Source organism: Cebidichthys violaceus, unplaced genomic scaffold, assembly GCF_023349555.1.
Source record: "Cebidichthys violaceus isolate CVI_PGR_0920_01 unplaced genomic scaffold, fCebVio1.0.p SCAF_16, whole genome shotgun sequence".
NCBI classification, from domain to species: domain Eukaryota; kingdom Metazoa; phylum Chordata; class Actinopteri; order Perciformes; family Stichaeidae; genus Cebidichthys; species Cebidichthys violaceus.
In genome coordinates, this window is record NW_027176329.1 from 8,684,590 (window position 1) to 8,707,538 (window position 22,949).

A 22,949-nucleotide genomic window follows, 5' to 3' on the forward strand; every position below is an offset into this window, starting at 1 on the left:
GTTTAGGGAGGAGAAAGATCAATTCTTTGTGGACAGTCATTAAATCATTCTTCCTCAGAATAAAGGGTGATATAGCTCTATATGCTATTGGGCTGCTCTTTGATCAATTCAGCTGTCGGAGCCATTAACCTCACGCAGGTGTTGGCTTCCTTTGAGAGAGTTGGTGCCTGCTGATCTTTAGGTTACTGTTACAAGTTACTTCATTATTTCTGTTATTTCCTAATTGTATCCTCAGCTTATGATTGATCAGCGTCCTTGCAATTTTGCTCAACTTGCAGACCCATGACAAAAGAGGGCACAAGACTGATGTAAGAGTTCATTACTCTGCAGGTCACAGTTTCAGTCTAAAATATTGGTCTGGGGAGTAGTAAGTGCACACCTATTCAAAACAGGGTCATGGTATTAACTGTGCAAATACAGCTTAGAGTATTCAGCCTCTTCAGAGCAAGCAGATTACAGAACACAGATATTAACAAAAAGAGGCGTTTGTCATAATTAAGGCTGATGCTTCAGATGACTTAACCCTCCTGTCGTGTTCGGGTCAAATCTGACCGATTTACAACTTTAATCAATCATAAATATTGTGTTTTACATCTGATTGCCTCAAGACCTTATGATATCCTCCACACTAGACATTTGAACATATAAAATTGCTGATGACCACTTTCATTGAATTCTTTGTGGTTTAGTCAACTTTGTAACACCCATGGTGTTCCCGGTCAAAAGTGACCTCCATAGGAAATGAATGGGAAACACTAGATTATGTCCATTCATCAGATGAAAAACAGCCCCATACACATCCAAACCCCCCCCCCCCCCCTTCCCACACACACACACTTGTGTGAACACCTGTTCACAGCCCCATATATAAAGTTGTACACATTTCAAACTTCAAACAAAAAAATCAGGTGTTTGTTATGGGAACCCATCTCTATCCCACGCTTATGTGTCCATCCCCCCACGTGAACCACACCTTCCAGACTAAACAATGTTTCATACCTTCTCATTTTCCCCCAGTATAAACCTTTATTTGTGCCTTGCTCTCATTTTACTCTGTGAGCACAATGAGTAGGCGACTGATGTGGAGATTTTCTGTCAGAGAGGCTCTGGACCTAATTTTTGAACACGTGGAGAGCATTGGACCAGGTAGACCTCCAAGCCTACATGGGTCTGTTGATTCTAGCAGGAGTATATCGGTCAAACAATGAGGCTACAAAAAGTCTGTGGGATGCGGAAGTCCAGGAGGCCTATATTCTGGTCAACAATGTCCTTATAACAGTTTCATTTAATTTAGCGATACTGTGTCTATTCTTTGGATATTCACAGCAGTTATTCATGTAAACCACTAGTCTGAGACATTGTTTACAGCTTAAAAAGGTGTTAAATAAAATGTGGTGATGATTAATGGTTTTTGTGTTATACATTAACACAAAAACCATTAATCATCACCAGACTGGTCAAATTTGACCAGGAACACTAAAGTAAGGGGGGAGAAACGAACACGATAAGAGGATTAAAACAGCATGAATTGGTTTTAATTTCATGTCTGACTCTCAACAATTCTTTTTGTTTTGTTTTTTCATTTAATTTACAGTCTGGGGTGAAAAGGAATGGAGGAGTGGTTCAGGGCTATCCACACATCATAGAGGCACAGGAGGAAAATGAGGAAGAGGAGGAGGAGGAGGAGGAGGAGGAGGAGGAAGAGGAGGAAGATGAGGCCATGTCTGTGTCTCTGTCATCTGAGAGGAAACAAGCGGTGAACCTCGGGGACACGGGTGGGAAGTCTCAGTTGAGCCGATCCAGCCAGAAGACCTCGGTACAGAGTTCTAGGAGGTCTCGGAGGAAGATCCAGGAAATTACTCTCACCACTTTAGACCCGTCCAACCTCAGCCCCAGGTGAGTTTGATCGCCATTGATTTGTCTGTCTGCCTGTGTAGGTCTGTCTCTCTGCGAGTCTGTGTTGGGTCGATTTTCTGTCATTCTTTAGCACAGTACTTTTGGTACAAACTATGATACTTTTAGACCATGAAACTTTAAACAATACAACAATGTTACAATAACCATATTATGAATTGGTAATGTTAATGTTGTTTCTAAATTATCCAATTACATCATCAGTAACAAACTTTACCTTCCTACACACACACACACACACACACACACACATTTCTGTCTCTCTGCAGTATAGTGGACGGTACTGATGACAGTGAGGGGACGGAGGGTTCCCTGGCTTTCCCCTTCTCTACCAGCCGAGGTTGTCCTGTCAATGAACCAACCAGTGCCTCCGCGTCCGCCACAGGTCCTCCCATACTACACTACTCAGCAATTTACCTCTCAAATATGACCTAATGCCATCTACAATCCATTCATCTTCCCACATTCTGGGAAGTGAAAACATTTTCACATCCACATGCCTGCAGTACTGTTGTATAATGAGGGTGATTAATGGGAATTTGCACTTCCTGTCAAGGCCAACAGTATTTATCAGCTGCCTTGATGCAATATCTGCTGGATGTAAATTTGTACCTCTTATCCGTGGAGTGATTTTTAACTTGCTGATTTGTGTCACAGATATACTGCAGATCAGCACAGCAGAGTTAGCAGCTAAAGCAGAAGAGACAAGAGGACAACTGCGAAACCTCGACCAGCAGGTGTGTGTGTGTGTGTGTGTGTGTGTGTGTGTGTGTGTGTGTGTGTGTGTGTGTGTGTGAGAGAGAGAGAGAGAGAGAGAGAGAGAGAGAGAGAGAGAGAGAGAGAGAGAGAGAGAGACAGACAGGCAGACAGACAGGTGGGCTCAATAAGTATGAGCCATATGGCTGACTCAGCATGTCAGACACAAGACAGGTAAAAGGATTGAGAGAAGTAATGGTGAATTATCCTCGACCATGGAGTAATGGTCGAGGATGTGGTTTTATAATGAGACCTTACTGGTATCATTTTTTAATACTTAAACCTACATTTATGTGTTTTCATGAATCTCAGGAAATCCTGACCCCAATGTCTCGTTTGCAGCTTTTTCTTTTGACACCAGACCTACTGGGCCTTGTCAGTCACGTTGTATAATATAATATTTTGAGGTTTTATAGGCTTTGGTGGTTCATTGTCCAGCTTGAAATAATCCGTTCACGCAGACACACAGCCTCTCATGCTGTTGCCTATGGTTTTGATTGGCGGGTGGCTAAATTGACATTAGACTTTCAGCAGGTGAGAAGGAGTGTTTGCTTCCTCCCGCTAAGCCTCAGTCTGTGTCCTGGGATGAGCAGATAGAAGCAGAGAGAGAAAAAGAGACGTGAGGAAAAGGAAATGGAAGGAGAAATGGGAGAAGGCAGTTTTATGAAAAGAAACAAAAAGCAAATCAGAGAGAGATGAAAAAAGACACAGACAATGGCACAGCATCTTTACAGTTACACTCATTGGCTCTGTTGTCCTGTCTGTGTCTCTGCGGGTTACCGGTGTTTGACAGGAAGTCTCTCAGCATGGTCTTGTAGGTAGTAATCCTCTCTTGGATCCATCCACTCAGATCACCGTTGGAGATGAAAAGGGTTGTGTTGGTTTAGACCCTGCATGCATTCTACACAAAATCAAATATGAATGACAAATGAGGCCATTGTTATTTAGCACACACAGGGAAGTTTCATAATATATATGATTTGCAAAGAAAAAAGGATTGATTGTCCCAATTACTGTTATTTGGTACTGTGGTGAACTCATGTAGAGTTTCTCATCAAGTGCATTGAAAATCAGCTAATGTTCCACTCCAGTTTTTGTTGCTACATCTCAACTGTAGGTAGAAATCCATTAGACACACTTAACTTCACAAAAAAACACATGCAATTTAGTGGTTATTTTTCTTAACAAACAAATACAACAGTACCAATTATTTCAATGAAAATCATGTAGCAAGGGCCTTGAGAATACCTGTAAATAAAACAAACTGCAATTTTAAACATGAGTTATTGCCATCTGAAAACACCAACTGTAAAGGTCAATGTCTTTGCTGATTCTGACCTGGAACACACAAAAGTGGCAGTATTTTAATGAAGTACAAAATGTGTGAAAACTGTAATAAATGCTTCAATGCTCTGTGACCTCTCATCTTTACCCTTTAACCTTATGCTACATCTATACCACTGGAGGGTTCATTCTAGTGGGAGACGAATGAGTACACTTAGTATAGTCAAAGAGAGGTCTAACATGGTGGCCTTTGTACATGGAAATCATAATGTGCAGCTACGCAGGAGAGCTGGAGGAAGGAGAGCTTTTGCCTGAACAGTCTAAGTAATTGCACTCATGATTGCAAGAAGAGGCTTGACAATGAGACATAGGTACACACACGTATGCACAGCAGTAGTGACCTACTTTAGTAAATGAACAGTGGGAAACAAAATCAAACACTGAAAGCCACAATGGTGTTGACACATCATGTATGTGTTATCTATCCACACATCTGACACTGAGCAACAGTAGCAGTTATGTAGAGACATGTTTCTGGTTACCTGATGAATGTCCTCATTATTCTTTCTTTTTTTTTGCTTTGCTTTGGTCTCCACCAATTGTAGAAAATATTCTGTCTTCTTAGGCTGTTAAATGCTCCATCAGCATTTAGAAACCAGCAAGTAGCTATTTTTTTGTCTGCTGTTTAGTGCCGATCTTGCATACACAGCATGCCGAGTAGCTGTAAACAAGGTTAATGAGAATGGTGAAAGTGAACCAAAATCTTAAAGCTGCATGCCATACAACGATAACAATGAGTTGAATGATGCAAAAAACACTCAGTAGAGCTGATGGGTGATAATTCCCTAAAGGTTGCTCACTATTGGACAATATTTCTGAAAAAAAATACTTTTTAGACTTTAGAGCATCCGTCACCTCTATGTCCAGGATTACTACAACAGCTAAGGTTCTCCAGGAAAGTGAGTTTTCTGGCTTCCCAAGTTGGAAATTTGGCCAGGAAAACGTCTTGCATGTTTATAGCAGCAAGGTCAAGACAGTTGAGGTAACTAAATCAGGATCCCTCACCAGCCCTAACTTCTCTTGGGGCAATTACTTGACTCTCACATGCAGAGCTCTTATCGTCTGAGCTAGCTTTTTCATTCTCATTCTCTAGTTCTGCTTTGTAAATGATCAGATTTACAAAAGGCACAACAGCTGATTCCTCATTATTGGTAATCTCAGGTGCCTCAATTTCTAGAGCTACTATCATCAAAACCCTCCATTATCAAACAAAAGGCTCCTCTGTGATACACCTGACACCCAGTTTGTTAATATGATGGATTACTATATTTATGTACTGTAGTATACTTAGAATCATTTAATCAGAGTCAGATATATTTTTTTTATACCTCTTGTGGTATAATCTAAAGATGCTAATACTACTGTATATGTTTTGGGCGTAACACATACCTGTAGCTGCAGTGAGTTCTCGTCATCCATGGCTGCTGTTTTGTCTGACTATCTCCACAGACGGTTGTCTCTGAGGTGGGAGTACTGGAATCATGTTGACAGCGTGTCAGATTGGACTGTCCTGTCGCTCTCAGCTTTTCTATTTTTATCAGAGCCAGAGTTTAGAACCAGGCTTTTATCAGCTACTCCGTGAGGAAGAGGAGAGGGCGAGAGATGAGAGAGAATATGTATCTATATGTGTCTGTTTAAACTATTGTGTGTGACTCAGTATGGTAGATCAAAGTTAAACAACCTTGATGTTAAAGAATGTAAAAATGTAATCGAGTTTACAATTAAATGTTCATTGATATAAGACAATGAATTCTTAACACATTTTAAAATTCACATATGTGTACAGTGCCTAACATTGTGTGTCCATGTTACCCAGAGAAGAGGAGAGAAGCCTTATTTGGTCTGTCGTGATCACCTCTTGTCGTATTCTCACCGCGACTGGAGCAGTTCCCACCTGGAGTTGTGTGTCCTGCTGAGGGCTGATGTCTATCCAGTAGCACTGATGTGCATGATTGGCCTGATGAATGGTCATGAGTGCTTTGACTGGTAGAAGCAGATGGCACATTGGCAGGGCTTCCTGGTCGTGCCCTCTGTGGACACGCCACGTGCAGAGAGCAGCTAATCATCACCCCCCCACACACACACACACACACCACCCCCCCACCCCCTTCATCAGTGTAATGACCAATTATAGCAGCACGATGATAACATGCTAAACGACAGGAAGGAGACAGAAATATTTTTGACCCAAAATGATTGACCTGAAAATACCAAATTCATGATGATGTAAAGTACACCCTGTGGCTTTTTGTTCTTGCTAATTAGTATGTTTTTCCTAGAAAGTTTGTCTTGATTACATAACCAAAAACGTCAACTACTGTATGTGGCAGTGAATCCACTTTGAGAGTTATAGAAGTAGAGGCCATAGGTTTGGATACCGGAGGTGGTGACAGAATCAAACTCTATAAGCAACGAGAGGCATACTTTACAACCTCCAAGGAATTAAACTACTTATGGGTCAGTCTGCCTCGACTAATTTGTGTATTTTTATAATGTACTAGCCCATTTTTATACAAGTTGTAACCCTGGTTTGAGTCCTGGTTGATTTTGACGAAATAACGGTAATAGAAAGTGATTAAAGTGATTAAAGTGATAGAAGCAATTTGATACTAAAGCAAATACCTGTAGAGCAGAAACAAGTATTTTTTTTACTTTTTGTGATATAAGGAATGAGTAAAAGATTATTGCAACTCTTGCACAAATGTAAACTAAAATTAAAACTAATTCACTGTTGAGTTTTCTTTTTAGAAAATGTCAAAGTTTGTGAAGTGTTTACATTAGCTTCACAATGATAAATATACAGCAGCGGCAGTAGGAAATAGTTTGCATTAGCAGACATTTCAAACAGCAGTTAATTGGTGTAAAAAGAGCGAACAGCGAGGCTGTTTTCAATGACATTAAAATGAGCAGTGCAGGAATTAAAATGTATTAAAATGAGCAGTGCCGGAATAATGGACTACCAACAAAAACTGCTTTCTTCTTCTTTCCTTCTTGCTAACCATCCACTTGAGTGCCTAGAATTACATTTTTATGCCACACCCCACCCATGGATGAGGAGGCACGAGGCATTTATTTTTCTTCTTTAAAAATATAAATTGTTTGTGTCTGCAGGTGTGTAACCTCGGGAGGGAAGTGGCCGACCTTGGACAAGTCATGAGGAGAATGGCCCAACTCATGGAGACCCTCATGTCGTCAACGCCGCAACCGACAGTAGTCTGCCCAACGCACTACTCCCCAGCACACCTCACATACCTGCCCCATCCTACCCCTCCTATGTCTTACCCTTCACCATGCTCCTCTCAGACTCCCTCCATTTGGATGGACATGCCCATCTCATTGCCCTCCTCTCCCCTCACTATCCCTCAGCAACATGGTGCGATATGCCACACAGACTTCCTCACACATAGATCCCAGGACCTCCAGCTGGGGTACTCTGCAATCCACAGCTCAACTCCCCCTCCAACTCGCAACTTATCTGCACTTCAACTACAGCCCGTCATCTCAGAGCCTCACCTGCCTTCCTCACCCCTCAGCTCACCAGAGATTTCCCACTACAAACACGGGGTCTCTGTCTCCATCAGCTCTAGAGAACACAATCCACCATCACAAGACGGGGGAGATGAGGGCCCTCATCAGAGCTCTGGGTGCTCTCTGCAAACTGGACTTGGGGGCACCTACCACAACCCAACTAAGGGTTTGTAGCAGCACTCCATCTGAACTTTCCTGGACTGTGCAGGACTCAATCCAGGATATTTTTTGGGGGATATGTTCCTGAACTGAAGTTCAGGCTGATCATATCATATTATTGGAGGACATTTGCAGGGATTCAACTTAGATTCCTTTTGTTTTAAAGGCACGTGTTTAAAAATCTTGTTGCATGAAAACAAGTACAGAAGGTTTAGGTGCATTAGCTTTACCTTATAAAAATGTAGTGTTGTTAGACAAGCTGCAGAGGTTTGGATCAGTCGAGGAGCTCTATCGTGGCATCTCACTGGGCACAGCTCACCCCCAACACCCCCCAATTTAAGGTGGGATTGTGCCATAATGGAAGACAAAACAGATGCAGCGAGAGAGTTCTTTCTGGCTTTTTTTTTTTGCTCCTTGCTGTTGATGGTTTCAGGTCAGCTGGTCTGGTTGGAGGAGGAAAAAGCATCGTAAGTTGTGATGGGGTTTGTAGACAAGGGTGGGAGGGGTGGGGGCTCTTAGCATATATGCCCCAACCTCCTATCTCTGGCCTTTCCTCTCCTTTTAAACCTTCTTTTCTTGCGCACTCAACCCCCACATGGTGCTCTGGATTGCGTGTTTGCCAGTGCGTGGCTTGTTGAGGCTGGTTGGACTGGGAGCACAGAATGGAGTGAGATGGGACGTATTGTGCTCCTTACCACTGGCCCTCAGGGGAAGTTGGTTATGGAGGTATTGGGGGGGGGGTTGGGGGTATGTTATGCCTCAGGCAGCACAGCCCCTGCTGTCGTCTGTCACACTGAGCACAGGGACTCGTTCTCCCTCTCTGCTTCTCTTTTCCAGTGTTTTTCTCCACACACCTACACTCTCTCTCCCTCCTTCTTTATCTTTCTCTTGCTCTCTGCATGCCTTTCCAAGCCTTTTGAGTGGTGCCTGTAGACACACATTAACATGCTGCATGTCACCCTGTGGAAATCCAGCTTGCCATTTATCTATCTATTTAAAGGAACCACGGTTCAATCGTTTATTAGCTGAACCTGGCATTTACTGATGCATATTTAACGTTTGTTGGCTCAGTCTAACACTGGGCAATTTAGGGACAATGTAGTCGCCCCTGTTGTGAAGTGACCTGGAGCAAATTCCGATACTAAATCGGTTCCTGATCCACGATGGAGGCCATATCCCCGATATACCGTCTCTGAGATCCATTTTCTCAGCTGTTCAGAGCAAAGGCAATACTCCCATATAAAAGCACAATAAAGAAATAAAGAGGCTTTTATATTTCTATGAATGTATCAATACTAAAGATGTATTTTTTTACCTCAAGTAATGCAAGAGTGTGGGATGGCAGTTAATGATGCTACTGTATATGAAGTTATAGTAGTGCTGTTTGCTGGTACCAGCCAATGCAATCTTAAACCAGGAAAAAGATCCGAACTCTTGTCCTGACAGATCTACTGTACTCTTTTGACTTCATGTTGGTTTGCGTCTGCTTCTCTGCAAATGGAATGTACTGTAATAAAACATCTTTTTTCCCATAACATTTTGATATTATTAGATACAAAAAAACTGTTATGCTAATAAATGACAAATATGACTGTTATGCCCCTGGCTTATTGTTTTTGTTCAGTTTTCATCCAGGATTCCCCCTTTATCTCTTTTACAAAACTGATAAAAGTGTATTCCTTAAAACCCACATGTACAATGCAATACAATGATGGCTATCAAAAGCCTTAATTTCACTCAGTTGTTGTGTTTTGGAAGTCCGTGGATAAAATGGCTGCTCATGCAGAATAAAATTTATTTCCTGATGTTTAGAAGTATAATGTTCCATGTTCGCAATATTAGTTTAGCATATTAGCATGCTAACATTTGTTTATTAGCACCCACCAATAAGTAGCCTACAACTGAAGCTGATGGGAATGTCAATTATTGGAGTTTTTGGTCATATACCAAAGTATTGGATATACTAAAACTTTGAACTGATGATGACGGCAGTGGAAACGTTTAGGGAAATCCAACGTTATAATAATTCATCGTGAGGGAGACTTGAATATGTGTGCAGAGTTTTATGGAAATCCCTCTAACAGCTGTTGCTGAATTAATTGTTCTTGGACTCACCAAGAAAAATACATGTCCACCAAAAACACACAAAGGTAGTGATGCCAGACCTCTGTCATACAAGACTGTTGCTTGTCCACATCGTTTGTAATGTAGTGTGTACTTTTTTTTGTGCATGCATGTGTGTGTCTGTCTTTTGTTAGCTGCTGCCACGGTTCATCTGAGGTGAAAGCGCAGCAATCCTCATGCATTGTTGACGTGGGCGTTGGGTGAAAAATGAGTAAGTATGCGTGCTGTGGATCACATTGACACGTCTGTCATAGGTCCAGCTGCTCTCACCTGGCAAAATGCTGCTCCACTGTGTGTGTGTGTGTGTGTGTGTGTGTGTGTGTGTGTGTGTGTGTGTGTGTGTGTGTGTGTGTGTGTGTGTGTGTGTGTGTTTGCAGGAAGTGGAGTGAGGGGAATACTGAATCTGTCTGAATTAGATACATACATCAGTGGGGATGCGGGTGATATACTTTATGGTTACTTTATGGTTATGTGGCAGTGTTTTCTCTTCAAGTGTTTGCTTACACTTCCTAATGCTTTTAGGGAAAGTGAAAATGAAGATATGTGCGGTCAAAACATCCCCTACTTCGATAATTTCTTGTGTGTTTTTTCATGAGAAGAAACTTGCAGGTGGGTGGGGGTGTGTTTACACTGAGGATGATTATTTGTGGGTTTAGCAGCGCCTCCAGCACATCTGTGGGAATGCTGTTATTTAGCCTGGGGTCTTGAAGACCCATCCATATTTAATGGTGTACAGACAATCCCATCCTGGCTGCTTATGCATCATTTTATCCACCTGCTAGCAAACTCATCTTTTATTCACCGCTTCCCACAATCTGTCATTAGCTAACTGAAGCCCATCTGCCTTCCTCCTTTGCACCCTTACCTTCCTCTTTCCCACCACTTGTGATTTCTGATTAAAGTGGGGTCTGACTCAAAGGGATCGAGAAGAGAAAGGAACAGAGACGGAAACAAATATGGTGGAAACAGGATTACAGTAAAAGAGGTGGGTTGTGGACTCATGATGTATGAGCATTCATCTTTATACTTAAAAACATCGAACTGTGTTTCATAGTGTCTATATTGCCGTCTGTCTAATCCGCTCTTTTCACATTGTTTAATGATGGCCCTGACCCAAATACAGCAACTATTCATCCCCGTCCACTCTTTGTACACAAAAATGCTGTGTGAGCACACACACACACACACACACACACACACACACACACACACACACACACACACATTCACTCTTCCATTCAAATGAGCACTTTATCCCAGTGAAAAGAGCCTCTTCACTTGTCCCTCATCCCAGATTTTAGTACTAAAAAACACCATCGCTGTGCAGGAGGTGTGAACTTCTCTCTCGGGTAAAACAAAAATCTGTCCCTTTCTCTTCTTTCATCTCCATGGACATAATGGAGATATGTTGAAATCTGCCAGCTGTGGTGAGGTGTCTCCATTCAACCCTTACTGAGACCTGATAGGCTGCCTGCAAACAAAAAGAAAAGCTGAGCTGTTTGCTGAACCAAGGACACATTATGTTTGTGTTTGAATGTGTGTGTGCTTCTGGGTGTACGTCCGTACATATCAAGTGTCTGTTTGCATATAAGAGAGCACACATACACATGTCAGATGTGGAGAAAGTTCTCCACACAAGGGCTTTACATTTATCTGTTCCACTCTGGGTGAGACAGCCGATGCTGCTGCACATCCAAATGGTTACATTTGCATCGGCGTAAAGCAGGAAGGGTGGGGGAAGCTTGCAGGACATCTTGTGTGTTTGATAAATGAGTCTGAGCGGCTCCCCTGGGTGCTACGGTACAAGTGGTGTTGGTGGTGGTGGGAGCAGTGGAAGAACAATGCGCATGTCAGAGATTAATGGTGGTTTCTGCTCTGGAGAGTGTAGGCCGGGCTTTGCCCATCGAGAGAGGATACTGGAAAGGCGGCTAAATTACCTCCATTGTTGCTCACCTGTCAGAGAGTAGTCTGGCATTTTCAAAGCAGCAGACAGGAGGATCATCAGCATGTAGAGCTCAGTGAAATAGTTGTTTTCCATTATGTTAGATGTAGCAGTGATGTAAGGGTCCCTTTCTAAAAGTCTAGACTAAAATGCCCACTCATTTATAGAAGAAGATAAAAAGCAGTCCTCTGTATTTGAACACCTGGCAGGATTTCACTCATTTAACACAGACAGCAGAGGTAGATGAGGTACCTTTCCATTCTGTTGTACACCGGTGTGTTTTGCAGGATGACTATCGATGGATTATCAACTCACAGAATCAGATGACTAGTATTCAAAAAACAATTATTTCTTTTTTCTTTTAATCCAATTTGTCTTAATCAAAACATCATCAATCTGTATCTAATCTAGTTAGAATGTAAAAGCAATCTTATTAATTCTTAATTTCACCACCATTGTTTTTCAATTTAATGATCAAATTAAAATAATTAAATCATACTCTCAACACCCTGTTTCGCACCCTTAATTTTTAGCCACGCCACCCAGCATATAAGGTGGGAAATAAGAATGATTGCTGCTATTATTTTCTCCTTACAGCAATTCCAAATGTGTTTTTAAGTTTTTGATGCTTTGCACAAATACAGATGTCATTGAAACACTGATTCACAATTTAAAGGGTGCCCTTATAAAGTGTTTGTGTCACCAGGAACTTTCTAAATGAGACATTCAGGAGCCGTTTTTGTTTCTGACCTTAATTGCTGCTGCGAGCGAAGTTTTTGTCACATTTTAATGCACTTAATCTTTACTCAGTGTCAGCCGCGGCTCCTGAGGCCCATCCACAAAGACCTAATTGCACAACAAGCACATAACAAATGAATGAAAACAACAGTGTCTGTGTAAAGAACACCCAAGGCTCTTAAAGGCGCACACAGTAAGTACAGCCAGCCCCGTCCTGAGTGAAATAGCCCCATGGATCTTCATAAGGAGGCCACGGCTCCATGCACCGCAGCAGCTGACATCCATCTGAGTCTCACTGGCTCATCAGAAGATGTGTGTGCTTGTGAGAATGCGACATTTCTCAGGTCCTTTTTCTCTTTCACTTCTCTTTTGTTTTCACAGGTCCTTTGTGTTAGTGTGGCATTGGGTGCTGACTCCATGACAGGTGAATGAATCGTGGGCTAGTCTACTCTCTGCAGATACTTTTTTCTTTTATTCTGACCGTATTAAACCCCATAATGCAGAAATGTATTGAAGCGGTAGCACGTCCCTTTGTCAGAAACTGAACTTGCATATCTGACAAAATATAGAAATGACCATAAAGCACTGGTATTAAATCAAATTAAGGAACTATTTTTCTGTTTAAAATGTTAATAAGGGCATGAACAAGTATGTATTTCTTTCATTTGACAAAATGTCATTCACAAGCAAAGAAATAATATAATCTTTAACTTCATTGTGAAGTCACCTATGATGAGGTTGCACCCCAAGGAGTTATAACAGAAATCCAAAAACAATTTGTTTGTGATTTGGAAAGTAAAGTAGCGTCATTTCTATCACAGATATAGAGCATTATTAAAATCCGTTGTATTTAATCATGATTTAGAGTTTGTGTCGCGAGGCCCCAAACTGGAAATGACAGCTCATTTGAAACATGCCTATAAGCAATACTCATAAATCAATCTTGTATGTTTCGAGCTGTTATAGCGGGTCAGTTGTCTCCTGGACCCCAAACAGAACATAAGGGTTAAACTGTCAGACCTTTTCTGTTCCTTCATTATACTTTATATGTATAGGCTACTATGTCTTGCAGTCTTCTGGGCAAACACGGATTGCTTGTTACTGTGAAAATAGCAACACAATGACTCTATGTCCTCTTGACTTCCTCTGAGGATCTAAAGCAGAGAGATGTTTATCCTTCTTGTCCAACGGCTCAGTAGCCTATAGTTATGTAACTGAGAGAGAAGACGTATTAATCAACAACATGTTTTTTGTCCAAGTGTTTGACCTATGCCTCGAAGCTGCAGACATACCATATGACTGTTTTTTATTCTAAAGGTGCTGTGTACTTGACTGGGCTAAGTGCACCATGGGTTAAGAAAAGCATTACCGTGACAGAGAATAGGCGGTTATTAGCACTCAATGCCTGGGGACAAGGAGAGCGTCCTCCTGCCTGCAAGTTGACATCCTAACCTCTGTGGCTTGAGTAACGGCCACACTTATGATTGGGTTATGAGTTACAGAAGACACAAGGACACGAAAACACACATGGCACTGGATGCTAATCACTGACAGCATCCACTCCTCTCAATCACATGCACTTCAGGATATTACTGTCAAATGGTAGGCCGACTGTGTAGCATAATCATGTTTATTATGAGGACATCTTTAAGGATATCCTCATAAGTAAATCATATTGTGCACAACAATAAGAAAGTGATCCTTTGGGGATTTAGAGACGATTTTTAAGGCAGATGGCTCCCTCTGCTGATGGCAGCTGATAATGTATGAGTATATATTTTGGTCAATATGCATTGTAAAACATGATCCCAAAGGCATGAAGAAACAATAAAACATTTTAGAATAATACATTTTGTGGAACTGAATCTCTCACAGAGGTGTTTTCAGACCACCTGATTGGCATCTCTCTTACTCTCCTGTTGAGTTCTGTTGCACCTAAGGTTTTCACAGAGGTCATTTTGACAAAAGTGAATGTTTAAATGATAAAATGAATGATTTTATAATATAATAAAAAATTTAAAAAACTCCATTAGCTGATCAGTGCCGGGTATTGTGCATGCTGGCTCACTGTCACACTGTCATGTCTTATACTGGGACACTAAATAGAACAGAGCCATTGTTAGTGATTAGTAGCAGCTGTGATTTTCCTACTACTAATCAATAGAATAATTAAAAACACCTGGGTTTGCAGGGACAGAACTACACTACAAAGCCAAAAGTATGTAGACGTCTGAATATTATGTGATTTTTTTAAACATCTTTTTCTACAATAAGTCTACGTTTAGGTCCTTCATAAAGTAACTGTAACTAGCTTGTGTAACCGCAGGCCTGTATTCTACGGGAAGTTACTTTTCAGTGCAAGTTTTACCTGATCCCTACAAGTAATTGATCTGTTCAGAAAAAATAACCCATTTTTCTTATCTCTTCTTATTCAGAGTGTGAAATTGGTTTTAAGTCAACCTGTTTTATTTTATTCTAACTCTACTTCAGGATAAAGAGAGAGGAAGGGTGCAATGGTGGTGTCGGGGTTAAAGCTTTGCCCGGAACAAATCTATCTGTATTTTAATCTAATATCAAAAAAATATACCACGGACTTATTATTGGTCCTCTCTAGTACTTGATACTACTCATTATTTCATCACTTCCATCCAGGTAAGTTGTGATTCTGTCAGTAGATAAGGAAGAAAATCATTTAAGATAATGTTCACTACATGTTTCCACACTGAATATAATTAAATGTACATAAATACAATACATATAACTAAATAAACAGTATTAAATAAATCATTGTATCATGTATTTTATTACTTTAGATAGTCTGTTTATTATCTAACAATAAATTGTATTTGCAATCCTTAAAACAGGAGCAAAAAAGCTGAGTGGCAAATGGAGCAAAAAAAGGCATCCGTTTTTGTATTTTTCTGCACCATTTCATTCCTGCATGCCACTATGCATAGCACATAGTATTTGATAATATACATTAACAACATGAATCACCCTGGGCTCTGTGTATCAGGCACCTTTAGGAGCTACTAGTTGCTCAAAGTGCCACTGTTGTCTGGGGTGATGGGTGCAGGGGCGCAGGAAGAGACCTCCTGTCTTTGCGTGGGTGTTGACTTCTCTTGGGCCGCTCTGTGTGAGACCTCCTTCCTTCACAACCTCCAGACATAACTGGGACTGCTGGTGAACGAGTTGACCGCTCAGCTGAAGCAGAAAACAGACGCAGTGAGTTAGCCAAAACGCCTACTGTGACCATATATATATATAATGATATCAATAACAGGGAAGTTTAACTCTCTGTCTTGCCTTTATGAACTTCCACTGGAGTCTTCTGGTGGTAGGTCGGTGTGTGGGGCACGGAGATAAGGTCACCCTCTCTCCACTGGCGTCCAAACACAGAGCCCCCATGGGACCCCAACGCACCTCAAACTCAGAGTTCAGATCGCAGTGCTGCAACGACAAGAGAGATCATCTTTGCCACTGTGTGTTTACCTGTCTGTCTTCGATTTAATTTCACAACTGTTTTCATGGTTACCTGGCTGCCCGTCCCACTGCACGGCGCTGCGTTCATGGCCCCACCCTGTGGTCCCAGCCCTCGGGGGTAGTCCGCACAGCTGCCAGTGCCGACATTGTACAGCTTCGGACAGGCACAAATGGGACACATCAGTCGTCGGTCATGTCCATCATTGAATGGAATAAATCGTGCGTGTGTGTGTGTGTGTGTGTGTGTGTGTGTGTGTGTGTGTGTGTGTGTGTGTGTGTGTGTGTGTGTGTGTGTGTGTGTGTGTGTGTGTTACCTCGCCTGACAGCGTAGGTCTGTCCTGGGGGATATAAAGTTGTGGATAAACTGTAGTCAGGTACCACTGAAAGTTACGACAGCCCAGACTCCTCTTAAGCCGCAGACGCTCTGTGATGTTAGGGCTCTCAGACTGCACAGAAGAAATAACAATTATGTCCTTCGATTTCTTTTTTTTATATATTTGGTACACTCATTAGCCAATCTCTTGCCAAAGTCCCCACATCAAACATACACACCTGCCTGATGAAATGAGCAAGTGTGTCTCTCCTATAGAAGATCTTCCTGTATGCGTCCATCCAGGTGTCCGCTATCCGGATCTTGTTTTTCTGAAGCAGCTCCTGGTCTGGGAAGCGGTAAGGCAGTTGGTGATGGTCTAGGTGGCCAACATGTGAGCAAGGAACCACCTCCATGGTGCCCCCGCATGACCACACCTGGGATGATGGGAACAGTGAAAACAGGTTTGTATCCTGTGGTGGAGTGAGACCTCTGCTCGCAGGAGGCCGTGGACCTCTCGCTCTTTCGTTGTTGTTTGAGCAACGAAGTCACGCTAAGCAAAATCAGCTGGATCCGGCTTACAATGAAAAAGTATTTATGATCCGGATAATGTCTGAATAGTGTCCTCTGGTCTGACCTGTCCTCCTCCTCATAAAACAGCATGTTCCCGATCCCAAGCTTTCCTAGGGCTGTCTCCATCAACATCTCTGCTTGATCAATACATCTCCTTCCCCCACTGTTAACACCTCACATTCCTGAAGTCGGCTCACCAAACTCATCTCATTACCATACAGTTGTTTTCAGATCTGAAAAGCCTGTCTCAAAGGTCTCTCTCTTTCCCTCAAAACATTCAGTAACTATATTGTATAGTTTGATACATAGAATGATTATACTTTTATGATTTAACACTTTTCCAAACAAACATGTTATAACATTATATCCACCACTAGGTGTGCTTATTAAACACACTAACATTGCTTTTTAACTTTAAATACTTCACACTCCCTGTAGTTTGTGTGCATTTTATTGCAAAGAAGTATTATATTTTGATGTTTTGTTTTGCAAGCTGCACATTGATTTGTATTTCAACACGCTGCACCATTTTCCATTTCAATCTGTCACATAACATGTTACAATTCCAAAATATTCATTTAAATGGTCATCATAGGAAAACAAGTGGCCACGTAACATTTTCTTCTCTTATTTGTGCATTTGTCACCCGGCCCAGACATTCCCAGATCACTATTCAACCAGAGAGTTCCATTTGCAAAAGGCATCATGTCCCAGAAAGACATTCCTGAGGCCCTGACAGACGGCAACTAAATCAGCCAAAGCATCCTTAAAAAAAGGCTTACGTGGTTTAAGATGAAAAACAAGCGCAATCTGTCTGTGGTGAATTGCAGATTTGGATGGAAAATGTATCCTTTTTTTAATGCTTTACCCTGATTGACAGCTCAATTTGTTCCACTCCCCACAGCACCATCCCAGGGTCGTAGGCTCCCACACTCTGGAAGAAATGTCTGTCGACGGCCACAACTCCGCCTCCTAACGCTGGGCTCCTGTCATACACAAAATCAGCATCACTTCACTGGCCAAGAACAAACACAGGAATTTAACTCTGTATTACAGGAGCAGAGAGACATTACAAACTTCAGAGTATTACAGTCTTAATTCGCAAGGACAAACGGATCACAGCACATAACTTGAGGAACCATCGCTCTTGGCTAACTTGTGACTCCTTGAGCTATCAGCACTTAAATTAAAGAGGACCTTACTTTACCTATAGGCCTAATGAATTTGACTACACATTGAAAAGATAAAATCTAAATAAACACTTCTTTTCTTTTAATCTTTTCTAACTTATTTATCATCTCATGACCCCTCCTGTCAATCTTGCTGCCCCTTTGTGGGTCCCAACCCTCATGATGGGAAACATTGGCCAACAGGAGAAAAATAAAATGGTGTGTTTCCAGTCCACACATCTACACACGTAAACAGAAACAAAGATATAAGCAAACTTGATCAGTGCTTCTTCTTAGCCCTCACACAACATTACTTAGAGTAAATACGTACATACTGGTGTCATTAAAAAGGACAACTAACTGACATTAAACTCACTGCACAGGTCGAACAGCTGAGTCTGGGTCTTTATCTTGCAGCTGAGGGTTAGATTCCCAGTAGAAGTCAAGCCTCCAGTCGAACACTCCCCTGACTGGCCACTGGGTGGCATTGTACTGAAAGGTCTGCCAGTCTATCACATCCATTATGGGAGACACCACTCTGGTCCTGCAAGGAGACAACACATCCATTTTTTTACTCATGTGAACTTTTTAATTGACATTTATCAAGTAGGGTGATTCAAACCGAGGTGTATGTTCTGAATAAGAAGCACGCTCCTGTCAGTCAAAGATTTTGAAGAATAAGAACATTAAAAATTCTTAACCATCCTCCCTTGGTTATACTTTCACTTATTATTCAAAGCGTGTGTGTGAAAGGGAAAATGTTTCCTAGTGTGTGTGTGTGTGTGTGTGTGTGTGTGTGTGTGTGTGTGTGTGTGTGTGTGTGTGTGTGTGCATGTGCGCGCGCGCTTATAACTGCAAATATATGCGTTAGAATATGTTGGTTAATGCCACTGAAGTCAAGTTCAGAGACAGACTGTCTGTTCTGGTTCACACATGTTACTTGCAATGTTTCTCCCAAGACGCCATGTGTGATGTGATGCTCAGAAGAACTGGAATGAAGAGATTAAAGACAGCAGGAAATGGGCGAAGGGTCAAACATGTGGCTGAGAGAGTTGAGTGGTTGCAGACTGCAGGTCTGAGAGTTCAGCCTAATTACCTAGTGTAACAAGAGCTACGCTGCAGGCAGCCTGAGACCCAAGAGTCAAATCATGAGAGCCGCAGCTTCGTATACACACACAGCACATGTATCCCATGGTTTACTAACGAGTACGGACAACTGACAACTCTGAACCCTCCTTCTTCTCACTTCTCTTAAGTGGTTCTGTCAAACAGCAGAACACAGTGGAGAACCGAGCAGGCCGACTTGGGCACGGATGCTGGGTTTTTCCAGCCCAAATGTTTAGATCATAATTAGTCATTGTTACAAAACTCTGGCTATCTTACATTAGGAATTGGGCATTGGAATAACAAGAGTTTTGCACTAGCTGTTCATTGCTTTTGTAGGCTACATAATTAGAATAAATAGTACCTGTCCTGGGCCACTCTCTCCAGCAGTGGTTCCAGCCAACCTTTCTGGCATTCACAGTGGGAGTCCATGAACACCAGCACCTCTCCTGCAGCTCTGGCAGCACCCAGAGTTCGGCACCCTCCAATGCCCAGGCGCTTGGTGCTGCGGATCAAACGCACCCCGTCCAGATGAGACACATACTCACTTAGCACGCTCTTCAGGTGACCTGAGAAGTGAACAGAGACAAATACATTGGCATGGGGTCCGCACAGGTCAAGTGGATTGATGGATGGATGTGGACAGATAGAGCAACTGACCGTGTTGACTCAGGTCGTCCACCAACAGAACCTCCTGTAGATGCTGTTTGGGCACAGTATCCAGCACGCTGTGCACGGTGCGCAGGAGCGTGGACCAAGCCTCGTCATGGAAACAGATAACGACACTGGCCAACGGCAGAGATTCGCTGTACTGCTCCCCCAAACACCTGGGAAACAAATTCACACCGTCAAAGAGGCAACTTCTGTAACTTTGAACGCCTCTCAGTACGAACGTGGGGTCATTTCAGAGCAGAAGTTTTGCTGACTCTTTTCAGTCGTGCGCTTTGGACACTGCGTCATGCACTCACTCGGGATGGCGCGCCTCGGGCAGCCTGCGATGCAGTGAAATCCTCTCGCTGACCACCTCGTTGAAACCGTACTTCTGCACCGCAGAAAACCCCACATCCCCCTCCATACCCTCCAGATGGGACCGCGCTGCTTTCCCCATGTCGCCGTGCGTCGGAGTCGCAGGCGCGCGGAGATCCTTGTTCGCTCCGGGGAGAAGCACCTTGTAGCTCCCTTTCCTCTGCGAAGGGTTCTTGGTTCCCTGCGCCGATGGCACCAATAAGAGCTGGTCTTCTTGCAGAGACTTTAGCGGGGCGAGATCGATACCGAGCTCCAATGCGGGGTCCCGGGAGTCCACAATCACCTCCAGGTCCGGTGCATTGGGAATCCGCTGGAGGGGGCGGCGGGGAGGGCCAGGTTGCTGATGACTGTGCTCCCGGCGCCGGTTGCTGAAGAGGTCCGAGATAATCAGAGTAACCAGGGCGAAGCCGAGGAGCAGCAGCCAGAGGCAGAGCATCCTCCTCCGGACAGCTGTGGCTCTGCCCCACAGCCTCATGACGATGCGTGCAGAGGAGAGGGGGGTACGAAGCTGGCCCGGTGCCGTCTTGACTTCCCCATTATTGAGCTTCGACTCAACTTTGAAGTCGATTCAATTTCACCAAAGTGATGAGATTTGACAGGGATTATCCCCAAAAAGTAGAAAAAGACACAACTCGCGCATTAGTCTCCTGAAGTGAAGCCCCGCATCCATAGAGCAGCAGACCTGGGACACGAGTGACAGACGGAGCAGGTTCAAGACGATCCCTCTTCTTCTTCTTCTTCTTCTTCTTCTTCTTCTTCTTCTTCTTCTTCTTCTTCTTCTTCTTCTTCTTCTTCTTCTTCTTCTTCTTCTTCTTCTTCTTCTTCTTCTTCTTCTTCTTCTTCTTCTTCTTCTTCTTCTCGTGGTGGAAGTGCGCAGACTTCGCCTTTCATCCCGCGGTCCTAAAGCCCGGGCAGATTTGACTCACAGCGGCTTGAGGATGCACCTGATGCATCCACCTGCTCCTACACCTGCTGAGTTGATCCTCAAAGCAATCCTAACAGTTCCACTGATAACAACGATTAAAGCACCATTTAATAAAACAAACTATAATGGGAAAATACTAAAATTCCAGCTCCCAGACATGAATTGTATTCAAACAGTCAGTTTTATGTTTTTATGAGTCTATTTAGGGATTTGAATGGATGTGGGACTCAGTAGTTAATATAACTGTCATGACTTGTGCAGGATCCTAAAACTCAGAATTCCTGAACTCGGTATGTTTAATAAGGCCACAGTGCTGTGGAACGAGAACGTGTTTTTATGTCTGTGTGTGAGAGAGTCGACTTGGTACAGGCGTGTCTCCCCGGTGCGTCACACATCAAAGATGGCTCTCTCCGGCCAGCTGGCGGCGGGCCTCGCAGTCCCATGACCGTCTGTCGGTGCCGGGAAGCGGGGCGGTCGCAGCTTCCATCTTGGCAGCCTAGGCTCTGTTTTCAACTGAGTGGAGACAAAAACCTCGGTTTAAGTTTCTTTTTTCCTTTTCTTTTCTTTTTTGACATGTGGAACATTGTTTTTCCTACTTTATCACAGTGAATTTAACCCAACCTACATGTGGCATCAAATCGATTATGATTTTAAGGGAAAACGCCCAAAAAGTCATATGAGGATTTCAATGGAAACGGTCTAATATTTTTCTTAATGCATTTTCCAAGTGACCTCAGGGTGATATTTTCTTGACGGTGAGGGCCAACAAAAGGTTTTCTTCACCACATCAGTAGAAATGAAGACCATCTGTGTCAGCCTGCTTCACAAGCTCTGTTCTGTGTTGTGGTCGATTGGAGCTGTGAAAGAGCACAGCATGCACAACATGGCAGTGCAGCAGTGGACACTTTGAAGCCAGTTTGGCTGCAGTCAGAGACCAGTACATCCTGGTGGTGGTGGTTGTGGCTGTCTGGTTGTGTCTAAGTGAGAGGGTGGGATTAGCAGCTCACTGCTTCCCTCCCATCAAACCCAAAGACACTCACCTCTGCTCAGGATGACAGGGCAGAAGGGCTTCAGATGATTATGATTACTGTCCACACTCAGAGAAGGGAGGGGACACCTGGAGAGTCAGACTGGGAAGTTGAAAGAGCAACAAGATGAGGGTGTTGCAAAGAGGATGGAAATGAAAGAGAGATGAAAGATCACAGAGATTGAAAGACAGAAGAGACTAGAGTTTGATGTCTGTGTCCTTGTGGGATTATGTTTATAGAGGCCTCAAGACTGAAAAGGAAGAAAGTCTTCATGTATTTCCAGCGCTACACAGTGAAGACTCCCATATGTTCCATCCTGCTGCCAAAACGCACGCTGAATCGAAGTTTCCACTGCCAGCACACTTGCAGACACACACATGAACACCCGAGAGAACATGGACACACACATTTATGGACACGCACACGCATAGACACACATGAAGGTCCAGTCCACATGCTCAGGAATGTGCCTGCATTCCACCATTCGACTAGAAGCCAGAGCTGTAAATGAGAAGGCACGACAAGTACTCGCATGCATCATCTCTCACGCACACACACACACACACACACACACACACACACAGAGAGAGAGAGAGAGAGAGAGAGAGAGAGAGAGAGAGAGAGAGAGAGAGAACAGAGAACAGAGAGAGCGAGAGAGAGAAAGAGAGAGAGAGAGAGAGAAGAGAGAGAGAGAGAGAGAGAGAGAGAGAGAGAGAGAGAGAGAGAGAGAGAGAATAACATTGACTTTTGGCAGCACAATGCATTTCGGGTGGTTGTTCATTCATATTTTTGTTTTACAAGCTGTGATATATTTGGAGCTACTCAT

At 43.0% G+C, this 22,949-nt stretch overlaps 2 protein-coding genes across 2 annotated transcripts in view; one reads left to right on the forward strand and one right to left on the reverse strand.

The window, feature by feature from the left end:
- Nucleotides 1-7,866, forward strand: part of kcnh8 (potassium voltage-gated channel, subfamily H (eag-related), member 8) — a 51,548-nt gene extending 43,682 nt beyond the window's left edge. The window contains exons 13-16 of the mRNA XM_068710595.1: nucleotides 1,595-1,896; nucleotides 2,184-2,299; nucleotides 2,572-2,651; nucleotides 7,126-7,866. Of these exons, the coding sequence (XP_068566696.1) occupies nucleotides 1,595-1,896; nucleotides 2,184-2,299; nucleotides 2,572-2,651; nucleotides 7,126-7,716 (1,089 nt within the window). The 3' untranslated portion in view covers nucleotides 7,717-7,866. The remainder of the gene's footprint in view (nucleotides 1-1,594; nucleotides 1,897-2,183; nucleotides 2,300-2,571; nucleotides 2,652-7,125) is intronic.
- A 7,418-nt stretch (nucleotides 7,867-15,284) lies between these two features.
- On the reverse strand, nucleotides 15,285-20,986 carry LOC137872679 (polypeptide N-acetylgalactosaminyltransferase 15-like). Its single transcript, XM_068711022.1, has 10 exons — nucleotides 20,113-20,986; nucleotides 19,805-19,971; nucleotides 19,509-19,713; nucleotides 18,417-18,584; nucleotides 17,740-17,857; nucleotides 16,541-16,735; nucleotides 16,303-16,434; nucleotides 16,041-16,142; nucleotides 15,812-15,955; nucleotides 15,285-15,709 (listed from the first exon to the last, which is right to left on the reverse strand). Exons 1-10 carry the CDS (start codon nucleotides 20,643-20,645, stop codon nucleotides 15,518-15,520), a joined length of 1,956 nt encoding a protein of 651 aa, XP_068567123.1. The 5' UTR covers nucleotides 20,646-20,986; the 3' UTR covers nucleotides 15,285-15,517.
- Between the last annotated feature and the right edge of the window lie 1,963 nt (nucleotides 20,987-22,949).